Source organism: Panthera uncia, unplaced genomic scaffold (genome assembly GCF_023721935.1).
Source record: "Panthera uncia isolate 11264 unplaced genomic scaffold, Puncia_PCG_1.0 HiC_scaffold_1422, whole genome shotgun sequence".
NCBI lineage: Eukaryota > Metazoa > Chordata > Mammalia > Carnivora > Felidae > Panthera > Panthera uncia.
The window spans coordinates 43,283-66,376 of NW_026058055.1; the positions used below are offsets into that span (position 1 = coordinate 43,283).

The 23,094-nt window shown below is 36.0% G+C and overlaps 1 protein-coding gene across 1 annotated transcript in view; it reads right to left on the minus strand.

The window, feature by feature from the left end:
- The window catches only part of LOC125917037 (lysosomal cobalamin transport escort protein LMBD1), a gene marked incomplete at its 5' end in the record, with an annotated part of 73,319 nt that overhangs the window by 41,531 nt on the left and 8,694 nt on the right, over positions 1-23,094 (minus strand). Inside the window, 3 exons of the mRNA XM_049623285.1 lie at positions 1,310-1,398; positions 13,643-13,710; positions 15,832-15,929. Coding sequence (XP_049479242.1) covers positions 1,310-1,398; positions 13,643-13,710; positions 15,832-15,929 — 255 coding nt within the window. The remainder of the gene's footprint in view (positions 1-1,309; positions 1,399-13,642; positions 13,711-15,831; positions 15,930-23,094) is intronic.

A 23,094-nucleotide genomic window follows, 5' to 3' on the forward strand; every position in this document is an offset into this window, starting at 1 on the left:
TGATTCAAGTTATACTAATACTCAAAGACTAGCATAACTTATGAAATGATGTTTAAGGCAGAGGAGTAATTACTCAAGAGACCTGAAGGAGTTAACTATAAGAAAAGAAGCAATTTATTCCTCAGTAATAGGATCAGGTGCATAAATCCTGACAATTTAGTATTAGTAGATGCCAGGATTGCTATCCTAGTTCTTGCTAGTATCAGCAAGATATTAATGGAACACAATTTACAAGATGAAATCTTAAGTGGAAAGCAAGAAAATTAAGAAGTTGTATAGCAAGGACTCTAAGATTTAATTTAATCATTTAATATTGTATCTGGGTAAGGAAAAAGAAATGTTGATCAAGAATGTACAGTACCTATTAAAAATAAATAGAAAAGCAATAAGAATTTTTCAGGTTTGTAAAATAGATATTCTAGGTTTCTTCGAAAATAAAGTTATTACTATGTTCAAATGCACATGAAATTGAGTAATAAGTACACATTTATATCAGTTTCTAATACCCATTGTATCTTTTCAATGAGTGAGCATCTTTCTTAACCTAACCTGAACCTGCCTATTTTTTTCCTTCTAAAACCCTAAATCACATAAGAAAAACTTCTGAAAAAGCAATTCTGAATGTTTTGGTAAGGTACATTTATAATAAAATGTTATTTCATTCATATAAAACCTCTGTAATTTATATTCTATATAAAAAAATTACTGGGGCACCTGAGTGGCTCAGTCGATTAAGCATCCTACTCTTGCCACTGGCTCAGGTCATGATCTCATGGTTCGTGAGATCAAATCCTGTGTCTAGGGGGTGGGCAGCATGGAGCCTACTTGGGATTCTCTCTCTCCCTCTTTCTCTGCCCCTCCCACACTCGCACTCACATGCGCGCACTATGTCACTCTGATAAATAAACATTTAAAAAATTAATCATGATCAAACAGCAATATAGGGTTCTCTCATTGGCTAAAAGTTAGAAATAAAAAACAATATATCAAGCACATTTCTTTAACATTGTCTATATAATCTCAGGTGAATTAATGAATACATAGAAATTATAAGACCTTCACTGCTAAAATTCTTTGAAGATCATATTTTTGTTTCAACTTGGTAACTGTATGGAGAGACTAACTACATAATAGCTAGAAGTAAGTCTTAACATCACACAGTTCCCAATTTTTCTAGCACACTTTTAACCACAAGTCAAAAGAGCTGTAAGGTTAAATTCTTAACACTATAAAAACGGACTACTCAGAAAAGTCCCAAGAGGTACAAAATATGTATTATTATGAGTGTGTTTGTAAAAAGAATACTTACGACTACTTCCAAGTTCTTCAAACAAGAATTTCACTTTTTCCCACTCTGTAGAATTTTTGTTATTTGGAACATTCAGAGGAACAAAAGCACTACAAAAAAGAAAATAATTCTGCTTAATGGTTTTAAAGATAAAATTTTGAATAAAAGGAAAAGGTCTAAAATTCAATTTCTAGTAATTAAAAAAAAATTTTTTTTAATGTTTATTTATTTTTGAGAGACAGAGTGTGAGCAGGGGAGGGGCAGAGAGAGAGGGAGACACAGAATCCGAAGCAGGCCCCAGGCCCTGAGCTGTCAGCACAGAGCCCGACACGGGGCTTGAACTCACGAGCTGTGAGATCATGACCTGAGCCAAAGTTGGCTGCCCAACCAACTAAGCCACCCAGCTGCCCGTCTAGTGATTTTTTTATACAAAGATTAACCTCCCCCACCACCACACACACAACTTAACAAACCAAATCTGCACCATGTACAGAGGGGTGTGGTAAGTTTCTTACATATGTGTTTATTACATTATAAATTTCTTTTAGTTTATTACTGTATTCAGTATAATTAGTTTTCTTTGTAGTCCTATGTATTTTATTTTTTGCATTTAAAATATTTTGAGAAGAGGGCACCTAGGTGGCTCAAGTTGGTTAAGCATCTGACTCCTGATTTCGCCTCAGGTCATGATCTCAAGGTCATAAGATCATGCTCCTCTCTCCATTGGGGCTCCATGCTGGGCATGGGGCCTGCTTGAGTTTCTCTCTCTCCCTCTCCTTCTGTCTCTCCCTGACTTGCAGGCGCTCTCTCCTGCTCTCTCAAAGTAAAGATAAGATAATTTTGAAAAGGAGACATGGGCTAAAAACCAAAAAGGCCATAATACAAAAAAGGTCAAGAATTTGTCTTAAATCAGAAGAACACAATATATATAGTGATTTCAACATATTTATATAAATAGAATAGAATGGAAATATATCAAAATAAATGGTAAATATCATGTTGTGAAGCTAGGGCAATTTTTACTCTCTTCTTAGCATTTTTTTTTTATGTCATTCAAGATTCTAACCAATACATAAAATTAAAGTAGTTTCTATTTATTTTTCAATCCACAGTTGAAGGGGCATCTTGGAAATAACAGTGAGCTAGCTTCCTAGGACTTACTCTAGATGCTTAAACTGGGAGAAAATGGAAGACAGAGATAAAATAAACAAGAGAAAGAAAAGAGAAGGGAAGAGAAGGAAGAAGGTTGACAGTCACTTTAGTGCCTAACTCAGAAACAAGATTAAGGTAAAGGGCTGGGTATCCCTTAAATTGTACATGTAGAGAATCAAACAGGAATGTAAGAAATGACTCTAACACTATCTCCTTTCTAACCTAATTTAATTGTAAGCAAAGCACAAAGATCTATCCTCTTCTGTAAAGACGAAATACTAAATGAGTTCAACAATATATACAGTAAGGTATTCACTCCGATAATGTGTGCAAGTAAAACAAAGCAATCATTCTACTTTTCTGTTTTAAACCTTTACCCCTTGGTACTACTGATACTTTTTATTCTTATAAAAAGGTGAATGATCAGAGCATGTCAGGAGGTTATTTAAATTTTTAACTATTTGCATTGATGTCCATTTACTTCACTCAATCTTGGAGACTTATTTCACACCACTTTCAGAAAGAAAAGTGACAAAATTAGAGCAATAAATGTAAAAAGTTCATTATTCGTTGCCCTGGTCATAAAATCAAAAAACAAATAAAAGTAGTCAAGTAGAATCAAAACATAAAAAAATAAACCTCTTGCAAATTATACTTCTATGATGATATTAACTTATTTATTTGCATTTGAATAAAAGTATAAAGCAAGGAAGAAAAAACTATCTATATAGTATCTATTTTATTTGGACAGAGTTTTTTCCAGATATATATATTTATATTTCAAAAAGTTTATTTTGAATTTGTAAGTTGGCAGTGACCAATTCTGTGAGTAGGAGGAAAAACTTCTGTGTTGCACAAAATATCACCTATAGTACTTAAACAGAAATATGTATTACAAATATCTAAAACTAGTATTCATACTTAGAATATTTTTTATCTATGTCAGTTTTAGGTAAACAAAGGTTCTACCCAAAAGTAGAAGAAAATTAACTCTTAGTTGTTGATGACACTTACATGTTCAAACTCCTGAGCTGGGTTCTTTAGCAGTTCAAATATTTAACAAAGAAACTTTCTATGACCAAAAAAAAAAAAAAAAAAAAATTTAAAGTTCAAATAGCCCAAACTACTGTCAGGATGACTTCAGGAAAAATACTGATTGTGAAGAGATCCAGGAGAGTTAACATTTTAGCACTGATTTTTAGGTAGGAACTATAGGGAGTAACGAAAGCACAAACCCCAAACAGGTTCTCTTCAGTTAGGGGAATCTTGCCATCAGGACTGTATAATCTAAGAAACATTTGCAAAATATTTTCACATAAACTAAGATAAACATCTATAAGCAGAATTCAAGAGTTACAACTAAATTCATCTATATATCCTGGACAGTAATATCCAAAACATTTAACAACCAATATGGCAAAGACATTGAAAGGGCGGGCCTACGCCGGCCGACTCCATCTTGTTCTGTGTCCTTCACCTAGACCACGCCTCCACCCCTTGAGTAACCTCCCACTCACCCGTTCAAACTTCCTGGTCAAAACACGCCCAGCTACCTTCTTAACAGGACTCCAACCCTTCCCCAGCCAATCAGCTGAGGCCACAGCCATTACCTCACCAACTGCCCCTAGGCCCCAATAAAACCTTTGTCCTTTTGAAACTCGCTCTCTCTCCCTGGTATCTCACCGCTGCATCGGTGCAGGTAGGGGATTGAGCTCGAGCTAGCTCGTATGAAGGCTCTTTTGCTTTTGCATCGGACTCGGCTCCCTGGTGGTCTTTGGGGATCACAAATTCTGGGCATAACAACATGAACCAGTCAACAGAGACACTGGCCTTAATTCTGGAAGACACTGCTGAACCAGGCTTTACCCTTTAAATGGGCCTAGGGTGGGGTAAGAAGACTCAAGAAGGCAGAGCAGCAGCTGACTCACATGGAAGCGTTTCAACCTCTTAACAACCAGAAGGGGCAAACTAGTGTTCACCAGCCAAATGTCAGCCTATAGACAAAGATCTATGAAGAGAAAGGAGTTTCTCCTAACAGATGCAATGGCAACTAAAACTAAAGTCAGATGTGTCTGGAATATAAATACATCAATTTTGATGAGGAGGCAGCATTTAATAAGGTTATCAACCATTTACTAAATGATGATGACACTAAAATAACCAACGAGTATAATGAGATTTGTGTGGTAGAAAGTACAGATATTTTCTTAATCTCAGTCTCTCCCAAAAAAAAAAAAAAAAAAAAAAAATGAATACAGAGAACTTCAGCTTCCAAAGACACACCATACTAGATCAAGATGAGAACTGCGGCCTCATAAGGTTATAAATTTCTCTTACACTCTTAAAATAGTAAAACTGAAAAACTGCTTAGTAAAAATATTTTATACCCAATTTGACTCACTGTATTAGTTTAATACAGATTTTCACTTAAAGGAAGAGACAATGGAAAGGCTAATGAATTTCAGGAGATATGAAACTGAAATGATAAACTCAGTAGAATAGAAAGTAAGATTTTTCACATCTTACACCCAATCACCAAGTCATATTTATCTTCCAAATATTTTATCAGTTTCTTCCTGTCTGTTCTCTTTGTAACTACTCTAGTTTAGACCCTCATCTCTCAGCTGAACTATTACAATAATTACCTAACTATGGTCTTCCTATCATTTATATTTCAATTCTCCAACCCAATTCCCAAATGCCCCTTTCAAATGCATCCTTCATGGTGTTAAAACTCTTAAAATAAATTCATATATAATTACTTTCATGCATTCACAAACATAAATGTATATACATCTTCACTGTCTTTCAACTGATCAGCAGGATAAAACTGGAAATTTCTTAAACATTGTATATAAAACCCAGAGTTCACCTACCTGGCTAATGCCATAGCCTGTCACCCACACAAATACCTGAAACGTCACAACATACTTTTTTTCGGTACTGTGAGAGTTTAAATTCACATTGTATGTTTTAGTCATTCTTCAAATACTTCATGCTAACTACAGCCTCTCCGTTACCACAATGTTATGAACTCAACTGGTCCCCCTAAAATTCATATGTTAAAGCCGTAATCACCAATTTAATGGCATTTGGATATTGAACCTTTAGGGAGGCAATTAAGGTTAAATGAGGTCCTACAGGTAAGGCTGTAATCCAACAGGATTGGTGTCCTTATAAGAAGAGGAAGAGACACTAGAGAGCTCTCTCTCCCCCTGCTAGCACAGAGTAAAGACCATGTGAGGACACAGTGAAAAGGTAGCTATCTACAAGTCAGGTATCCTCACCAAAAACCAAATGTGCTGACACCTTGATCATGGACTTTTAGCCTTCACAACTCCAGAACTGTGAGAAAATAAACGTTCACTGGGTAAGCTACCCAGTCTGTGCTATTTTGTTACCACAGCCCAAGTAGACAGTTATAGATTTTGATACCATAAAGTGGATTCCTACTGTAACAAATACCTAAAAATGTGACTGTCTCTTTGAAATTCAGTAATGGGCAAAAGCTGGAAGAGTTTTAAGGTGCATGCCAGAAAAAGCCTGGGCTGCCCAGAAGGTGTGAAAAAAGAATAAAAGAAAAAAAAAAAAAGGTCCCAAATGGAGTCACTTGTGCTGAATCCCACCAATATTTAATACCCAACCTAGTTGCAGTTGCAGCCTCTCCCAGGAGTGGAATTTAAAAAAAAATTTTTTTTAATTTTCTTATTTTATTTTTGAGAGAGAGAGAGAGAGAGAGAGAGAGAGAGGGCTTGAGCAGGAGAGGGGCAGAGAGACGGAGACACAGAAGCAGGCCCCAGACTCCAAGCTGTCAGCACAGGGCCCAACACGGGACTCAAACCCAGGAGCCCAGATATCATGACCCCAGCCGAAGTCAGACCCCCAACTGACTGAGCCACCCAGGGGCCCCTAGAAGTGGAATTTTAAACTAATCAATCTGAAACTTCCTAGTCAGTACTAGTAAGGTAATCTGCCTGATAAAATCCCCTGCCTTCCCCTCAGGGAAGGTGACCTTCCCTGAAACAATTCACTCTTTGAATTTCCTTATCTCACCAACTTCTCCCTCTAGAAGCCTTCCATTTTGCATTAACTCCTTAGAGCTCCTATCTATTTGCTAGATGGATGCTGTCCAATTCATGAATTGCTGAATAAAGCCAACTAGATCTTCAAATTTACCCAGTGGAATTTTGAATTTTAACAGAGACTACTGATAAAAAATATGGATGCTAAACACAATTCTAGGAACAACTGAAAAAAGAATTATGGAGAAAACCATTGTCTTAGAAAAGATATAGATCATCTCATGAATACAATGGTGGTAGAAATATGGCTGCTAAAGATCATCCTGGTAAAATCTTAGCTAGAAATGAAGAGCATATTATTGGAAACTAAAAGAAAGAAGATAACATGTTATACAGTGACAAGGACTTTTGGGCTTGAAATTGTTTGGGCTGAATTGTTTTGTGGTTCTATGAAAAGCAGAACTTTTAAGAGATGAAATTGTGTACTTAGCTGAGGAGGATTCTAAGCAAAGTGTTGAAGGAGTAGGCTGGTTTCTCCTTACAGTTTACAGAAAACTGTGAGAGGAGAGAGGTAAGGTAAAGGAACTGTTAAGCAAAAAGGAACTGTCCCAAAAGTATTGTAAAAAATAACGAAGCCTGTTCTAAGATGGTGGCTGAACAGGCTGATAAGGAGATTAATAAGGGTGGAAACCACGGATTTAATCAGCCTTCTCACCAAAAGCCAGGAACAATGATGGGATGATACTAACAGAAACACTGATAATTTGACATAAAGGGAACACAGATGGGACAAAATAAGGAAGGTTATGAGATTTGGGGGATTCACAGGACAGGATAACAGAATTATTTAGCTGAGAACGTGCTTTATCCTTCAAGAAAAAGTACCCAAAAGCAATTCGGTTATAATGAGGGCTGCCACTCCCACTATAGGCCCAGGGGAAAGGTTGCTTCCTCTTCTATTTCCTCAATTGTGGCCACAGGGCAACTGCTGCAAGGAGTCAAGGGAGCAGGACCTATGCCCAGAACTAAGAGGAGAGGCCCAATACCTAGCGCCATAGTAGTGATTCTACTACCTACCCCTCAATGGGCCTGGACAGTGGAGCATTCAACCAAGGATGGTTATTCTTGAGCCTTAAGATCGAATAATTTGCCTTGTTAGGTTTTGGATTTGCATGGGATGCATAACCCTTTCATTCCTTCCAATTTATCCCTTTCAGAATAGAAACGTCCATCCTATGCCTGTCCTACCATTCTACCTTTGAGGCACAAAATTTGTCTGTTTTCACAAGTTCACTGTTAATGAAGAATTTTGACTCCTTTGACTCAGACGGATAAATCATACTTCAGGTGTCTCACCTATACTGGATTTAGAGGATATTTAGATGAGACTTTAGACCTACAATTGATGCTGAGTTAACACTTTAGGGGCTGCTGGGATGGGATGAATGTATTTCACATGTATGAAGGACCTGAATTTTGGGGGGCCAGAGAATAGAATGTTATGGTCTGAATTTGTCCTCACAAAATTCCTATGTTGGAGCTCTAACCCCAAATGTGAAGGGTTTCGGATACAGGGCCTTTAGGAAGGTAATTATAATGGTGGGATCCTAGCCCCATGGGATTGAGTCCTTTAGGAAGAGGAAGAAACACCAGAGAGCACTCTCTCCCTGAGTGACAGCACAGAGAAAAGATCCTGTAGGACATGATCTGCAAACATCCTGATCACGGATTTCTAGTCTCTAGAACTATGAGAAAATAAATGTCTATTATTTACAGCACTCTGAAAAGACTAATATACTATACATGCTATTCAACTTTTTTTAGTCAGCTGATCAATTTCCACTCCTCAAACTTCAATTCAAATATTATTCCCTAGTAGGTCTTTCCTGATTCTTCAATGCAGAATTCCTATTATATGAATAGGAACTTGCTGGGGCACCTGGGTGGCTCAGTCGGTTAAGCGTCTGACTTCAGCTCAGGTCATGATCTCACGGTTGGTGAGTTAAAGCCCCACATCTGGCTCTGTGCTGACAGCTCAGAGCCTGGAGCCTGCTTTGGATTCTGTGTCTCCCCCCCTCTCTGCCTCTTCCCTGCTCATACTCTGTCTCTCTCTCTCTCTGTGTCTCTCTCTCAAAAATAAATAAAATGTTAGAAAAAAAAAAAAAAGAATAGGAACTTGCTACTCCATCATCAAAACCTGGTACCTATCTCTTATTACAGCACTTAAATGTTATAACTCAAGTTATATATTTGTCTCTCTCCCCACTGTGAACCTTGAGGAAATAGACAATGACCCTTCATCTTTATCCCCAAGACTTTGCACACTACCCAACAAAGTGCTCCAAAAATGTTAGCTGCATGAATTAAACCTCAACAATGTTTTTGCCATAAAATTATCTACTGTTTTAAAAGAAAAAAAAAAATCACTTAACAAAAATGAGGAGTAGGTCACCATCAAGAAAATTTCAGGAAATTTAGTCAATCACTTAACCTAAATGTATATACCTCATTCAAATATGGTAATGAGAAGAACACTACCTTGGGTAACCAAAACAATTACTAGTCTTTTATTCACAAATTTCAGGCTTGTGAAATACAGGAGTCCACATATGTCCTTCTCTATCAGTGCTCTCAGCTAAAGATCTCAAATATCAATGAGAAAATAGAGGCCAATCAAAGAGGAATACTTTTATTTGCACACAAAACCTAAGAACCTACCTGCACCTCTTCATTTTTATCGTTCTTGTAACAACGGAGGAAATATCCTTCCACCTTAATCAAAGCCTTCCACCTTTGATTACTACTCCCTGTTACTTCCACAGGGAGTAACACTTAGCAATTCTTCAGCTTATCTTTCATATTTTACAAAGGAAAAAAAAAAACTCATTTTCTCATTGGAGCTAGATACTGATATTGGAAGAGCAGAGACTAAACTCTGACTTTTCTAATGCTTAATCTAGTGGCTTACTCATCATCTCTTCCTGAATGCCTATAAAATGTACCATGAACTAAACTGAGCTTCTGATACTCTCCCATCAAACCTGCTCCTCCTTCAGAAGTGCCTATCTCAGTTGATGACAACTTCACCCTTCTTTCTGTGTAGCAAAGAATTTGGCCTTGCCCAAAAAGAGGTGTGAATTTTGCCCATGGCTCCACCAGGTACCCAACTGTCATGCCTCATAGGAGTATCTTTATTTAGGGCAGGAGCTGGCAACACCCAATCTTAAGTCGTGGGCCAGAAAGACCAACCATAGGATTTACGGTGGTGGACTCTGAGTCATATGGCATCCACTGACCTAGAGGCTGAGATAACTATGTGGGCAATCAATCAATCAGACTTGTCTACATAATAGAGTCTCAATAAAAACTCTGAATGTTAAGGCTCATGTGAGTTTCCCTGGTTGGCAATACTCCACGTATACAGTCATACATCAATGCCAGAAGAGTTACATATCTTGAGGACAATGGAAGCTTCATATCTGGAATCCTCCCAGACTCTATCTTATGCATCTCTTCTTTTGGTTGATTTTAACCTGTATTCACTTCTTATAATAAACGGTAACAATAAACATAACAGCTATCAGTGATTTATTTAAATCTTTCTAGAGAATTATGAAACCTAAGAATGGTTTTAGGAACTTCCCAAAGTTGCAGTTGGTGTTAAAAGTGAAAGAAATGTTCCTAAGACTTTGCAGTTTGGCTAAAAGTAGGTACATCCTCAATCTCTCTTTCTCTCACACCCCACCTATCTATCCTATCAGAATATCCTGCTGGCTCTTTCTCCAACGGCTACCATCATGCCTTGCCATCATGCTTCCTCACAGATCTCATATTTCTACCCTTAGCTCCATAATGTCAAATCTCAAAACATCATCCAGGGATCCTTTTAAAATGTCAGATTATGTTCCTCAATAACAAAACCTCTCTAATAGCTTCTCATCTCTCCCACAAGAAATGTCAAAGTCCTAACAAAAGCCTATGATATCTTACTAAATTTGGCAGATCTAGTTACCTCTGACCCTATCTTCAGCTACTGCAGCCTTCATTCACTCCATTCCAGCCACACTAGTTTCCTCACTTTGTCTCAAACATGCCAGGGCTCAGGGCTGCCACAGGGCTTTTCATATGCTGGAATGCTCTTCCCCCCACAAATATTCATGGCTCTCTCACTTGCTTCAAATGTCTTCTCAAATATTAACTTCTCATCAGTGCCTTCCCTAACATTTCACAACCTCAACACAACCTATTTTTGTATATTTTCTTTCTCTGCCCCTCTAAGCCTCTCTTGAATGTATGCCATGAAGAAAAGGAGTTGTCTTTTCTGTTAAGTGCTGTTTCACCAGCACCTTGCACGGTATCTGCAACATAACTAGTACACAATAATATGTGGGAAAAAAGTGAATGTTACAGTCTTCAAAATGGCTGGCCAAACTGTCGCTTCTTGTTATTGGTATATTTGCAAGAAACATTTGCTTAACTTTTAGTATACTGCTTCTAAATAAATAAATGTTGGGGCGCCTGGGTGGCTCAGTTGGTTAAGCATCCAACTTCAGCTTAGGTCATGATCTCACAGTTCCTGAGTTCGAGCCCTGTGTTGGGCTCTGTGCTCACAGCTCAGAGCCTAGAGACTGCTTCAAATTCTGTGTCTTCATCTCTCTCTGCCCCATCCCCATTCATGCTCTGTCTCTGTCTTAAAAGTAAATAAAACAGTAAAAAAAAAAAAAATTATAAATAAATAAATAAATGTCATCTAGAGATCTGTTAAAACTATCAGAATCGTGCAAAATGTTACTCTAAATGAGGATTGAAGGTAATCTGCCATGAAAACAATGAGTAAATTTAAAAATACACTTCCGGGGGAGCCTCGATAGCTCAGTCAGTTCAGTGTCCGACTCTTGATTTCAGTTCAGGTCATGATCCCAGGGTCATGGGATTGAGCCCTGTGTTGGACTCCTCGCTGAGCGTGGAGCCTGCTTAAGATTTTCTCTCTCTCAAAAAAAAAAAAAAAAATATAAAAAATTTTCTCTCTCTCTCTCTCTCTCTCTCTCTCTTTCCCTCTCTCTCTCTCCCTACACTTATCCCCCATTCAAGGTCTCTCTCTCTCTTAAACACACACACACACACACACACACACACACACACACACACACTTCGGATACCTTTTATCTGGGACAGATACTCTGGCTGTTATAAAGATTTGTGGTTTTACTGATGGTTCTCAGTTATGTTCTAAATCAGGAGCTGGCAAACTTCTGACTGCCGGTGTTTGTCAATAAAGTGTTATTAGAACTGAGCCACGTCATTCTGTTTGCATATTGTCTACAACTACTATAGAGCTACAGTAAAGTTGAGCAGTTGCCACAAAAACCGTATCGACCTCTAACTTAAAAAACTACGCTTTAAGAAAGTGTGCTGGGGCACTAGGGTGGCTCAGTTGGTTAAGCGTCCAACTTTGGTTCAGGTTATGATTTCATGGCTCACGAGTTCGAGCCCCATGTCAGGCTCTGTGCTAACAGCTCAAAGCCTGGAGACTTCTTCAGGTTCTGTGTTTCCCTCTTTCTCTGCACGTCTCCAGCTTGCGCTGTCTCTTTCTCTCTCTCAAAAATAAATAAACATTTAAAAAACAAAAGTTTGGGGCATCTGGGTGGCTCAGTCTGTTAAGCATCCAACGTCAGCCCATCATGAACTCATGGTTCATGGGTCTGAGCCCTGCATCAGGCTCTGTGCTGACAGCTCAGAGCCTGGAGCCTGCTCTGCATTTTGTGTCTTCCTCTCTCTCTCTGCCCCTCTCCCGCTCATGCTCTGTCTCTCAAAAATAAATAAACATTAAAAAAAAATTTTTTTTCAAGTTTGCTGATCTCTGTTCTGGATAATTTATGTTTCTAGAGAAGAGACTTTCACATTAACTTTCACATTAACATAACTGGCTTTTTTAAAAGGCCAACAGACACTAAAAAAATATATTCAATACCTAAAATAAATAGAAAAACTACTAAAAAAATGTTCTTTCAATAAGTACTCTTTTTTCATGACACATCAAGGCAGACAAAGAGTACTGGAAATATGCCTTGATTATAAAGCATCTGTGTTCTAAGAACTCAGAACAACAAAAGATTATTGACCAATTTTATTCCCACTACAAATTGCATTTGATAAATGCTACTTTTTATTTATTGAAGTTTCTGAGATCAAATTACAAAAGGGAACTTTGAAAAGCTTATTAGCACCTCACACATTTCCTAATATTAAAAAAAAAAAAAGAATCAAAACCTATTTTAATAAGGAGAAATGTCTTCCATTAACAAGGATAAATGTTTTCCAAAGAGAAAATTTTAAATGTATAAAAAAAATTGTAAAACTTTATTGATATTAAAACGTTAAGGAAGAAGATTTAAGAAAGAAACTCACTGACAAACATTAATTCAAAGATTTAGACTGATGCATTGGATTCGAAAAGATACACAGATGGGTTTTCATCAAAGAACTGTTTATAAAAATGGAAAAACTGCAAACATCATAAATGTCCAAGTAGTCGTCACTAGAAGATTAAAGAAATTGTATCCTTTAACTTTCATCTTTTTTTTTTTAAATGTTCATTTATTTATTTTGAGAGACAGAGGGAGAGTGTGAGCAGGGAAGTGGCAGAGAGGGAGGGAGAGAGAGAGAGAGAGAGAGAGAGAGAGAGAGAATCCCAAGCAGGCTCTGTACTGTCAGCACAGAGCCCAACACGAGGCTCAAGCTCACAAACCATGAGATCATGACCCAAGCCAAAATCAAGACTGGATGCTTAACCAAATGAGCCACCCAGGGGCCCCTAAATAAACTGTATCCTAAAAAGAGAATGCAATACTGTCAAAAATAATGAATCTACACTACTATCCTAAAGACATACCTAAAATATGTCAGCAAGTAGGTTATCAAGAATTACATAAAATGAAATCACATTTCTGTAAAACTATAACATGGAGGGCATATGTATGGGGGGAAGGGCACTCTGCATGTATCTGACCACATAAAAAAATGTCTAGGCAGAACAACACAGACAAAAATGGATAATTGTGGTTATTGCTTGTGGTTTATTCTTTTTCTTATATTTTCTTTCTACATTTTTCTGAATGAGTCTTTATTATTTCCATTATATACTATTTCCATTTTCAGGGGGAAAAAAATCAAGACTTACCCAACTAAAAGAAGAAGTGCACAAATTACAGCAAATCCCAAAGTATACTTGAATGCTGTTTTAATTTGCTAGATGCCAAGGAGAAAAAGTATACCATTTAGTAAGACCTTTAAAATATAAAATATTCTTGCTACAGTGTAACAGTACTTTCATATCAAATGTACATTTATATTCAATTGCATAAAATTTCCTTGTTGAAAAAAAGAATCTTAAAATTTAATAAAAAACAACATATATGCCACATCATAAGTATCTCTGCAAACCATACTAGATTTTAAAATCTTTTCAATGATTAGACCTTATGAAAATCAGTACTCAAAAACATAATCAATTCTTCAGTGAGCATCATTAGTAAAATTATCAGAATATTTAATAAAATATTCCCCCAAACAGGAAGCAATCAGAATCTATAATACCTCTCCCCCAATTCATTGAAATGGGTTATAATAGTAATTGCAATAAATATTTAATATGCATATATGTGTATATACTTTATATATAAAATATGTATTTATATAAAACAAATATATAAAACATATATGTAAGTTTATAAGACATCTATCATTATCTTTGTTCAAAGACAAAGAAAAATACAAAGCTGGATATTCTAAATACGAAAAGACAAGTTAACCTCAAAGAAAAGGTTAAATTGGTAAAAAAAAAAAAAAAAAAATTTGTCTCTCAGCCTAATGAAGTCTCTAAAAGTCACTTTTTAAAATTTAAATTCATGCTTCATATAAACGAATTCTTCACAAAGGACTTAAGACAGTCTTTAGGAAAAAAACTAAAGGTTAAGGAGGATCTTAAGATCAACCAAAGAGTTGGGGAAGATGAACTTTAGAACAAGTGAAAAGAGAAAGCATATATCTCATTCAGTTTTTAACATTAATTTCCTAACCAGCCACTCTACCTTACATATGTTGGGTTTTCAAATAGAGTTACATAGGTATCTGCAAATAATTAATTCTGACTTTCTTTATAAATATTTAAACATCTTATTTTTTCTCTAACAAATTGTACTTTTTACCACTCAGGTAATCAGTTAAAATATTGTTATGTACTTGCTCCTGATCTTAATGCAAATACTTTAAGGTTTTAATAAACCTGATTAAGCATAATTCTGGCTTTTGAGTGAAAACTGCATATATTTTTTTGTGCTTAAATACAAAATATAACCAAGGTATAAAACAAATTCCTGTAACTCAATAAAAAGACAAAAGACATTCCTTTTATGCTGCTTTTTTTCCTTAAATCAGAAAAAAACTATTCAATTTTAGCAAATACCTTTCAACATACAATTTCTTTGACCTATTAAATTACTATATATTAATAGGTGTGCTGATTCCAAATTACCCATGTAATCTAGAGATGGGCCCAACTCAGTTATACTATATTAATGTATTTTTAAGATACCTCTGAATTAAATTTGGTAGTATTTCAGTTAAGATTTTTATACTAATATTAAGTGACAATGGTCTGAAATTTGGAACATGCATGTATGTTATATTTATCAGGTTTTTATATGAGTGTTATCCTGGATTAGTAAAAATTGTCTGCAAGTGTTCTTTACGTTCTAGAACAAGGGTCAGCAGACTGTCCTGTGGGCCCCATGTAGCCTACTTCCTATTTTACTGGATCACATTATTGCTCATTAAGTATTGTCTCTGGCTACTTCTACAGTACAAGAGCAAAAGTGAGTAGTTGAGACAGGGACTATATGGCCCACAAAGCCTAAAATGTTTACTCCGTGGCCTTTTAGGGAAAAAGTCTGCCAATCCCTGTTCTAGAACTGCTCTAAACAAGTCACATGTGGCTATTGAGCACTCGATATATGGCTAGTTCAAACTGAGATGTGCTGTAATGTAAAATACATTTTAAATTTCAAAGACTTAGTGTGAAAAAAGAAACTTAATATCTCATTAATAATGTGTTTTGCCTCTATTTAAAATTATAATACTACTTGGAACCTATTACATCAAATACAACATACCATTAAAAATAATTTCAACTGCTCCTTTTTACTTATTTTAATGTCACTATTAGAAAATTTAAAATTTCACACCTGGCTCACATTGTATTTCTATTAGACAACACAACTCTATAATAAATTCAAACAGTCATGTCATTCTTTGAGGAAATAATCTTTCCTCTTCCCCCTAAATTGGGACCTCTAAAACAAACATACTTACAGTGCATTTACTAGTATCATCATCATCCTTTTCTTCATAGTAGAAGTAGACAAAAGGGATCCAGAAGAACACGCAGAATAATATAACAGAATATAAGGCTGTGGAAAGAAATAATAGACTGAGTTCTACAGAATACATTTGAACTTAATAATTATCATACATATATTCTTATGTGTGTGTATATTAACATACAAATTAACTTAACCAAATTCACATTTACATACCAAATTTGCTCCCCCATCTGATCTTTAGACCTGTAACTTTATGTTTATATGTAATATCCAAATCAGCCTTTTCTGACCCCTGTCCCAAGAAATCAATAGCACCATCACAATTCAAATTAACTATGGGTCAATTTTCAGCAATAATAATGATAATAACTGTGCCTATAACAAGTGTGACGGCTAACATTTGAGCTCTTACTATGTACTCACCACAGTGCTAAGAACTTCCTATGAACCACCTCATTTAAGGGAATGTTAACTTTTATATTCCTTCCAACTTAAAATCAAGTAAAGTTGACAAAACATTTGCCAGTCACTCAAGTTAAAGAAACAGCTATAATTGATACTGTTCTTTTGGTACAAATAATTTCCTCAATCTAAGTTTAAAATATGGAGTGTTATAAAACTGATCTTATACAAATCAAAACTGAGAGAAGTTAAGAATGGTAAAACAGTAAAATCAGATTCAAAGTTAACAGATACAAATTACTATTTATCTGCTTTAAAATAATACTAAAGATACTCTGACCCAGTAGCCAAAGTATTTTTTTAATTCAATCTAAAACTTAAAATTTGAACAGCCAAAGTATATTTAACAACAAAAACAACATAAACAACTTTTAGAGGCTTCATAAACCTAAGAAACGTGTTTTTAAAATTTTCTGTGAATTTACACTTATTTGCATGTACATAAGTTCACGGAAAGAGGGACAATATAATTATATAAGACAATCACAGGATAATAATCATTATACTCCTTTGTAAAAAAAAAAAAAAGGATTTGTTAGTAATGTATAATATAACCTCAATTACTTTACCGTTGGAAGGAATGATTATATGTTATAGAATTTTTAAACATGATCTTAATACTTGCTAGCACTATCTCATTTATCTGGAGGCCACTTATGAAACAGCCCCATGAATGCAGCATAGCTATAAAACTCAGCAAACAGCCCTAAATAATCAATAGAAAAGTAAAAGGTAATTTTTATTGAGCAATCATAAAATAACTGTCAGCAAACTAAATTTGGGCACTACAGATGTTTAGTGAAATATATGCAGTCTTGCCGCTCTGGAAAACAGTGTGGAGGTTCCTCAAAAAATTAAAAATACATCTACCCTATGACCCAGCCATAGCACTGCTAGGAATTTACCCAAGGGATATAGGAGTGCTGATGCACAGGGGCACTTGTACCCCAATGTTTATAGCAGCACTTTCAACAATAGCCAAACTATGAAAACAGCCTAAATGTCCATCAACTGATGAATGGATAAAGAAATTGTGGTTTATATACACAATGGAATACTACTTGGCAATGAGAAAGAATGAAATATGGCCTTTTGTAGCAACGTGGATGGAACTGGAGAGTGTTAGGCTAAGTGAAATAAGTCACACAGAGAAAGACAGATACCATATGTTTTCACTCTTATGTGGATCCTGAGAAACTTAACAGAAGACTATGGGGGAAGGGGAGAGAAAAAAAAAAGTTAGAGAGGGAGGGAGTCAAACCATAGGAGGCTCTTGAAAACTGAGAACAATCTGAGGGTTGATGGGGGGTGGGTGATGGGTATTAAGGAGAGCACCTGTTGGGATGAGCACTGGGTATTATATGGAAACCAATTTAACAATAAATTCATATTAAAAAAAAGAAATATATGCAGTCCTTTAATATTATGAGAAACTATTAATGGCAGTAACTCTTTAAGGGTAATGAACACTGGTGTTTCTATCACAAGACTGAGAATACAGTTAACCCCTGAATAATGTGGGGATTGAGGCACACTCCCTGCAGAGATGAAAATCTGCATATAACTTTTGGCTCCCCTAAATCTTAACTAATAGCCTACTCTTGACTGGAAGCCTTACTGGTAACATAAACAGTCAATTAACACACAGTTTATATGTTACATGTATTATACAACACATTCTTACAATAACACCAGCTAGAGAAAAGAAAATGGTATTAAAATCATAAGGAAGAGAAAATACATTTATAGTACTGTACGGATTTATCAGAAAATATCCACATTAAGTGTAACTAACAGTTCAAACCTGTGTTGGTCAACAATCAGCTGTAGTTATTATTAATATTTCTATTATAAATCTAACAGCCAATGGAAATAACACATATTCCAAATGTAACCAAAATAAGTATTCTAAAAACTTTAAAAAAGTAAAAATAAAAGGGACACAACTACAAATCACACTAAATACTATTCTAATAATTATGATTAAAATAATCAAATAGGGACACCTGGGTGGATCAGTCCGTTAAGTGTTTGGACTCTTGATTTCGGCTCAGGTCATGATATCATGGTTATTGAGATTGAGCCCCTTTTTGAGTTCTGCCCTAATAGCTCAAAGAATCTGCTTGGGATTCTCTCTCTCCCTCTCTCTGCCCCTGCCCCACTCAAATGCTCAGGTGCATACACTATCTCAAAATATAAATAAATAATCAATTAATCAAATAACTTATATAGAATAGGAGGAACCCTAAATTAGCATAACAGAGTTTAGTGGGCTGATAGCCACATCCCCCAAATTTTCATAAATTAACAGGTGCCATAAGGCTTGGCTTCACTCTCAGCATGTTGCTTATGTCTACTACTTGGTGGCTTATGCCTTTAGGTAGCCAAACAGCCTATGGCTATTTCATAAACATTACTTGTATTCCTGAACCCCTGTGATCAATGATCTTGTAGCTACATAAGTTAACATCGTATTCAATTAGCATAACAAACTATAAAATTAATTCCTATAACTGATTAAAATACAAATAACCCATTTTTTAAAATGGACAAAAGACAGACACTTCACCATGGAAGATATACAAAATGGCCAACAAGCACACTTTAAAAGGCCCTCATCGTTAGTCATCAAGAAGATGTCAATTAAACCGACAATGAGATACACATACCCAAAAGAACAGCTAAAATTCAACTGACAATACCAAGTGCTGCCAAGAATGTAAAGCAACTGACATTCTCATACTTTGCTAGAGGCAGGGTACAGTGGCCCAACACTACAGAAAACCGTTTAGTAGTTTCTTACCAGGTTAAACTTACAACTACCACGTGATCCAGCAAGTCTATTCCTCTCTCAATGAAGAGCAGCAAAATATGCAAAGTGTTTCTGCCCAGAGAAGCCTGCTGAGGTTACAGAGTCCAGGGCTTTTACTGGGGACTTGTAAAACAGGCACAATACAAAGTACATCCAAGCATTGGGTTCACAGGAGTTAGTCCAGGGTCAGCCACACAAGCAGGCCTTCCTGAAGGTAGGCGATAACTGAACAGACTCAGGTGAACAACAAAAGTGTTCTCAGCAACATTATTCACAGTGGCCAAAAACTGGAAACAATCCAAGTGTCCATCAACAGGTAAACAGATAAACAAACTAAGTGGTATTATATTTAAACAAATGACTAGTATATAGTAACAAAAAAGAACAAACTACGGATACACACAAGGAATAAAACAAGCCCAGACACAAGAGTACATTTTTTGTGACTGAACTTAAGGAAGTTCTAAAACTGGAAAACTAATTTATTGCAACACAAGTCAAAAAAGTGGTTGTGGTAGCTACTGACTGTAAAGAGATATGAAGATGTACAGCAACTAAAATCTGCATATGTTGCTGACAGGAACATCCCAAAAGAGACAGTTTCTAGGAATCAACACCTGAAGGAAGGAAGTGGGGAAGAGACACACTTCCGAGAAGATTCTATAATATCCCTTCAGCAGTCTGTGATTCAAAATACATGTAGAACAACTGCTCTAAATCTTTGCTTTGCTAACACCACACTCTAAATCAACTATCTTCTGACTATTCTTTTTCAGTGTCCTTCATAAAGATCCCTTCCTTTAGTCCATAAATGTTAATCTGTAAAGAAAAAAAAAAACTAACATTTTTATGTGTTTCAGATTAGTTCCCTAATGTCCAGGTGAGTTTATATACCTGTAAATAAAAAAAAAAGTTGCTGCTACCACTATCATGAAACAGAGAAATTGCTTCTTTTAAAGTTCTACTTCAAACTGATAATTATGTACAAAGGAAAATTATTCTTAACAGTGATGACACTCTGATATCCTTACATCTTTATAAAGTGTGCTTTAATTTGTAAATGTTTTTGTTAAAAGATTGCTACTAGCAAGTAAAAGATAAACAGACTGTTTGGTTTAATAGTCCCACTAACATCAAAGAAAACATATTAACAAATTTTAGAACCTCATGTCCACAAAAATTGGCAAGAATTAAACTCATAAAACAAATTCTTTTTTAAAAAACTTAGCAAGAAAGCAGCAAAAACAAATGAACAGAGAGCAATCATGTCATGTCCATCTTAAAAGGATATGGACAAAAACTGGGTCAAAGAATATATGATAATTGTTAGAATCATTTCATATACACAAAGCAGACAATCTACCTTTTAAAAAATGTCTATCATTAAATTGCAACTCACAGGAAAATGAATTTGGATAAATTAGGCTTTTTTTTAGTTCATTTATTTTGAAAAAGAGAGAGGGAGAGTACGCAAGCAGGGAAGGAGCAGAGACAGAGTGGGAGAGAAAGAATCCCAAGCAGGCCCCATGCTGTCAGTCCAAAGCCAACATGGGGCTCGAGCCCATGAACCATGAGATCATGACCTGAAGTGAAATCAAGAGTCAGACGCTTTAAGTAACTGAGTCACCCAAGTGCCCCAACTGGGATAAATTAGGCTTTTGAATTTTTAGACATTCTTTGTTCCTCCTAACTACCGATGAAAACACTAAAACAAAGGATAATTTAGTCAATATTGTGAGATATAATTAATCATTACTACAAAGCATTTTGTTTTAGAGGGTCAAAGTATAAAGATATTCTGGGAATTCTAAAAGCCTTCTAAAATTATCCCATTTACCCAGCTGAAAGAATCCGGGGTCAGGACTGCTAGCTGCATATCCAAATACTCATTTTCATTTCAGCTGCTATGCCCCTTTTTGTCCTTCCCCTTTTCTCCAGCTTCCTGCCTGAAATGGATACATGACAACTTAAACTCCAGCCATCATTTTGGACTTTGGTAACTATATAAGATGGAAATCATGTACTAAGGATGGAGAGCAGAAGAAAAAAAAAACAAAAAAACCCCACAAGCTTACGACCCTCATGATGCCATAGTACTGCCATATGATCCCTGAATAGCCCATTTCCAGACTTATTTTAAATGAGACTAAAAAAAAATAAAATAAGGACAACACTATACTATATATGCCATGTATTTCCAATCTGTTAAACAGCAGACAGGTGTAAGCCCTAAAACAGAATATGACACGAGAAATAGGAGAACCCAAACATTCACTCCTGAACTATCCAGAGCTGTTGGTAGCCTGTGAGTCATGAGTGTAACAGATCTCAATTAACTTTTACCACTGAACATGCTAGCATCATGAGATGCCCCAGAATCCCCTGGGTTTTAGATATACCTCTTGCCTTCACTGTGTAGCAGCAACTCTATTTCCCCTAATAACCAGCATCAATCATTCCAGCCAACATGGTAACTATTATTGCCTGTTCATTTCAACAGAATAAGGAAACCAAATGGTTAGGTGGAAGTAATACCTCTAATTCAATGAAACTATTGTTTCATCCTTACTAGAAGTGCTTCCATCTGGCTATTAAGAATTCTAACCAGGGGCGCCTGGGTGGCTCAGTCGGTTAAGCCGCCGACTTCGGCTCAGGTCATGATCTCGCGGTCCGTGAGTTCGAGCCCCGCGTCGGGCTCTGTGCTGACAGCTCAGAGCCCGGAGCCTGTTTCAGATTCTGTGTCTCCCTCTCTCTGACCCTCCCCCGTTCATGCTCTGTCTCTCTCTGTCTCAAAAATAAATAAATGTTAAAAAAAAAAAAAAAAAAGAATTCTAACCAGCAGAACTCAGTTACTAGAAACAAGTTTTGTGACTAGGTCATTAGAAATAATTGTACAAACTACCACACTCACTTCTATCCCTTAGTTATTAAAGATGGGTACAGATTATGGGACAGAGTCCCATGTAATGCTCACTGGTCCATAGCATTCTCTAAAATAATAATAACAGTAATAATAAAAACACTTCTCAGTTCATTTTATGAAGTTAGCAGGGTTTTCATATGCAAACCTGACAAGAATAATAAGATACAGGAAATTTATAAACCAGTCTCACCTCTCAATTTTTAAGAGAATCCCAAATAAGGTAACAGCAAAACAAGCCCAACAAGAGATTTAAAAACCAAAAAAGCCACCATCATGACCAATCAAGGTTTATCCTAGGAGTGCAAAGTTGGTTGAAGAATAATTTACCTATGTAATACATTACTTAAAAGATTAAAAAAAAAAAAAAAAAACCACCTCACATGATTACCTCCTCTGATAAAATGTATTCAACTCAAATATCTAATGAGTATGTTCCAGTCATCATTATAGGGTTCATGAATATGGCTAAATCAAAGCTCAGAAGTCCCGACTTTCATAAGAAAGATGGGGGGAGTGGAACTCAGTGGGAGGAAAAATAAAATATTTGGAATCACTGTGTGAACAGCTCAGACCACATTAAAAAAATGTCTTAAAACGGTTAGAAAAACACAAACAACCTAACTTTAAAAAAGGTAACTCAAATAGAAAATTGAAAAAGCCAATAAATTTTTTAAAAACATGCAATTTCTTTTTCAAAATAAGAGAAATGAAGATTAAGGACCTATCATTTCACACTTGCCACACTGGCAAAAACTAAAAATACATAGCAGTATCCAAGTTTGGCATAGAGAACACCTGAAACTAATGTAACATTGTGTGTCAACTATACTCCAAAAAAAGTACACTATGGATTCTGAAACTACAGCCACAGTCTCGCCGTTCCATATTATCCAAATAATATTAGTCTTGTCAGTAGTATTTAAAAAAAATTTTTTAATGTTTATTCATTTTTCGAGAGACAGAGAGAGACAGAGCATGAGAGGGAAAGGGGCAGAGAGAGGGAGACACAGCATCCAGAGCAGGCTCCAGGCTCTGAGCTGTCAGCACACAGCCCG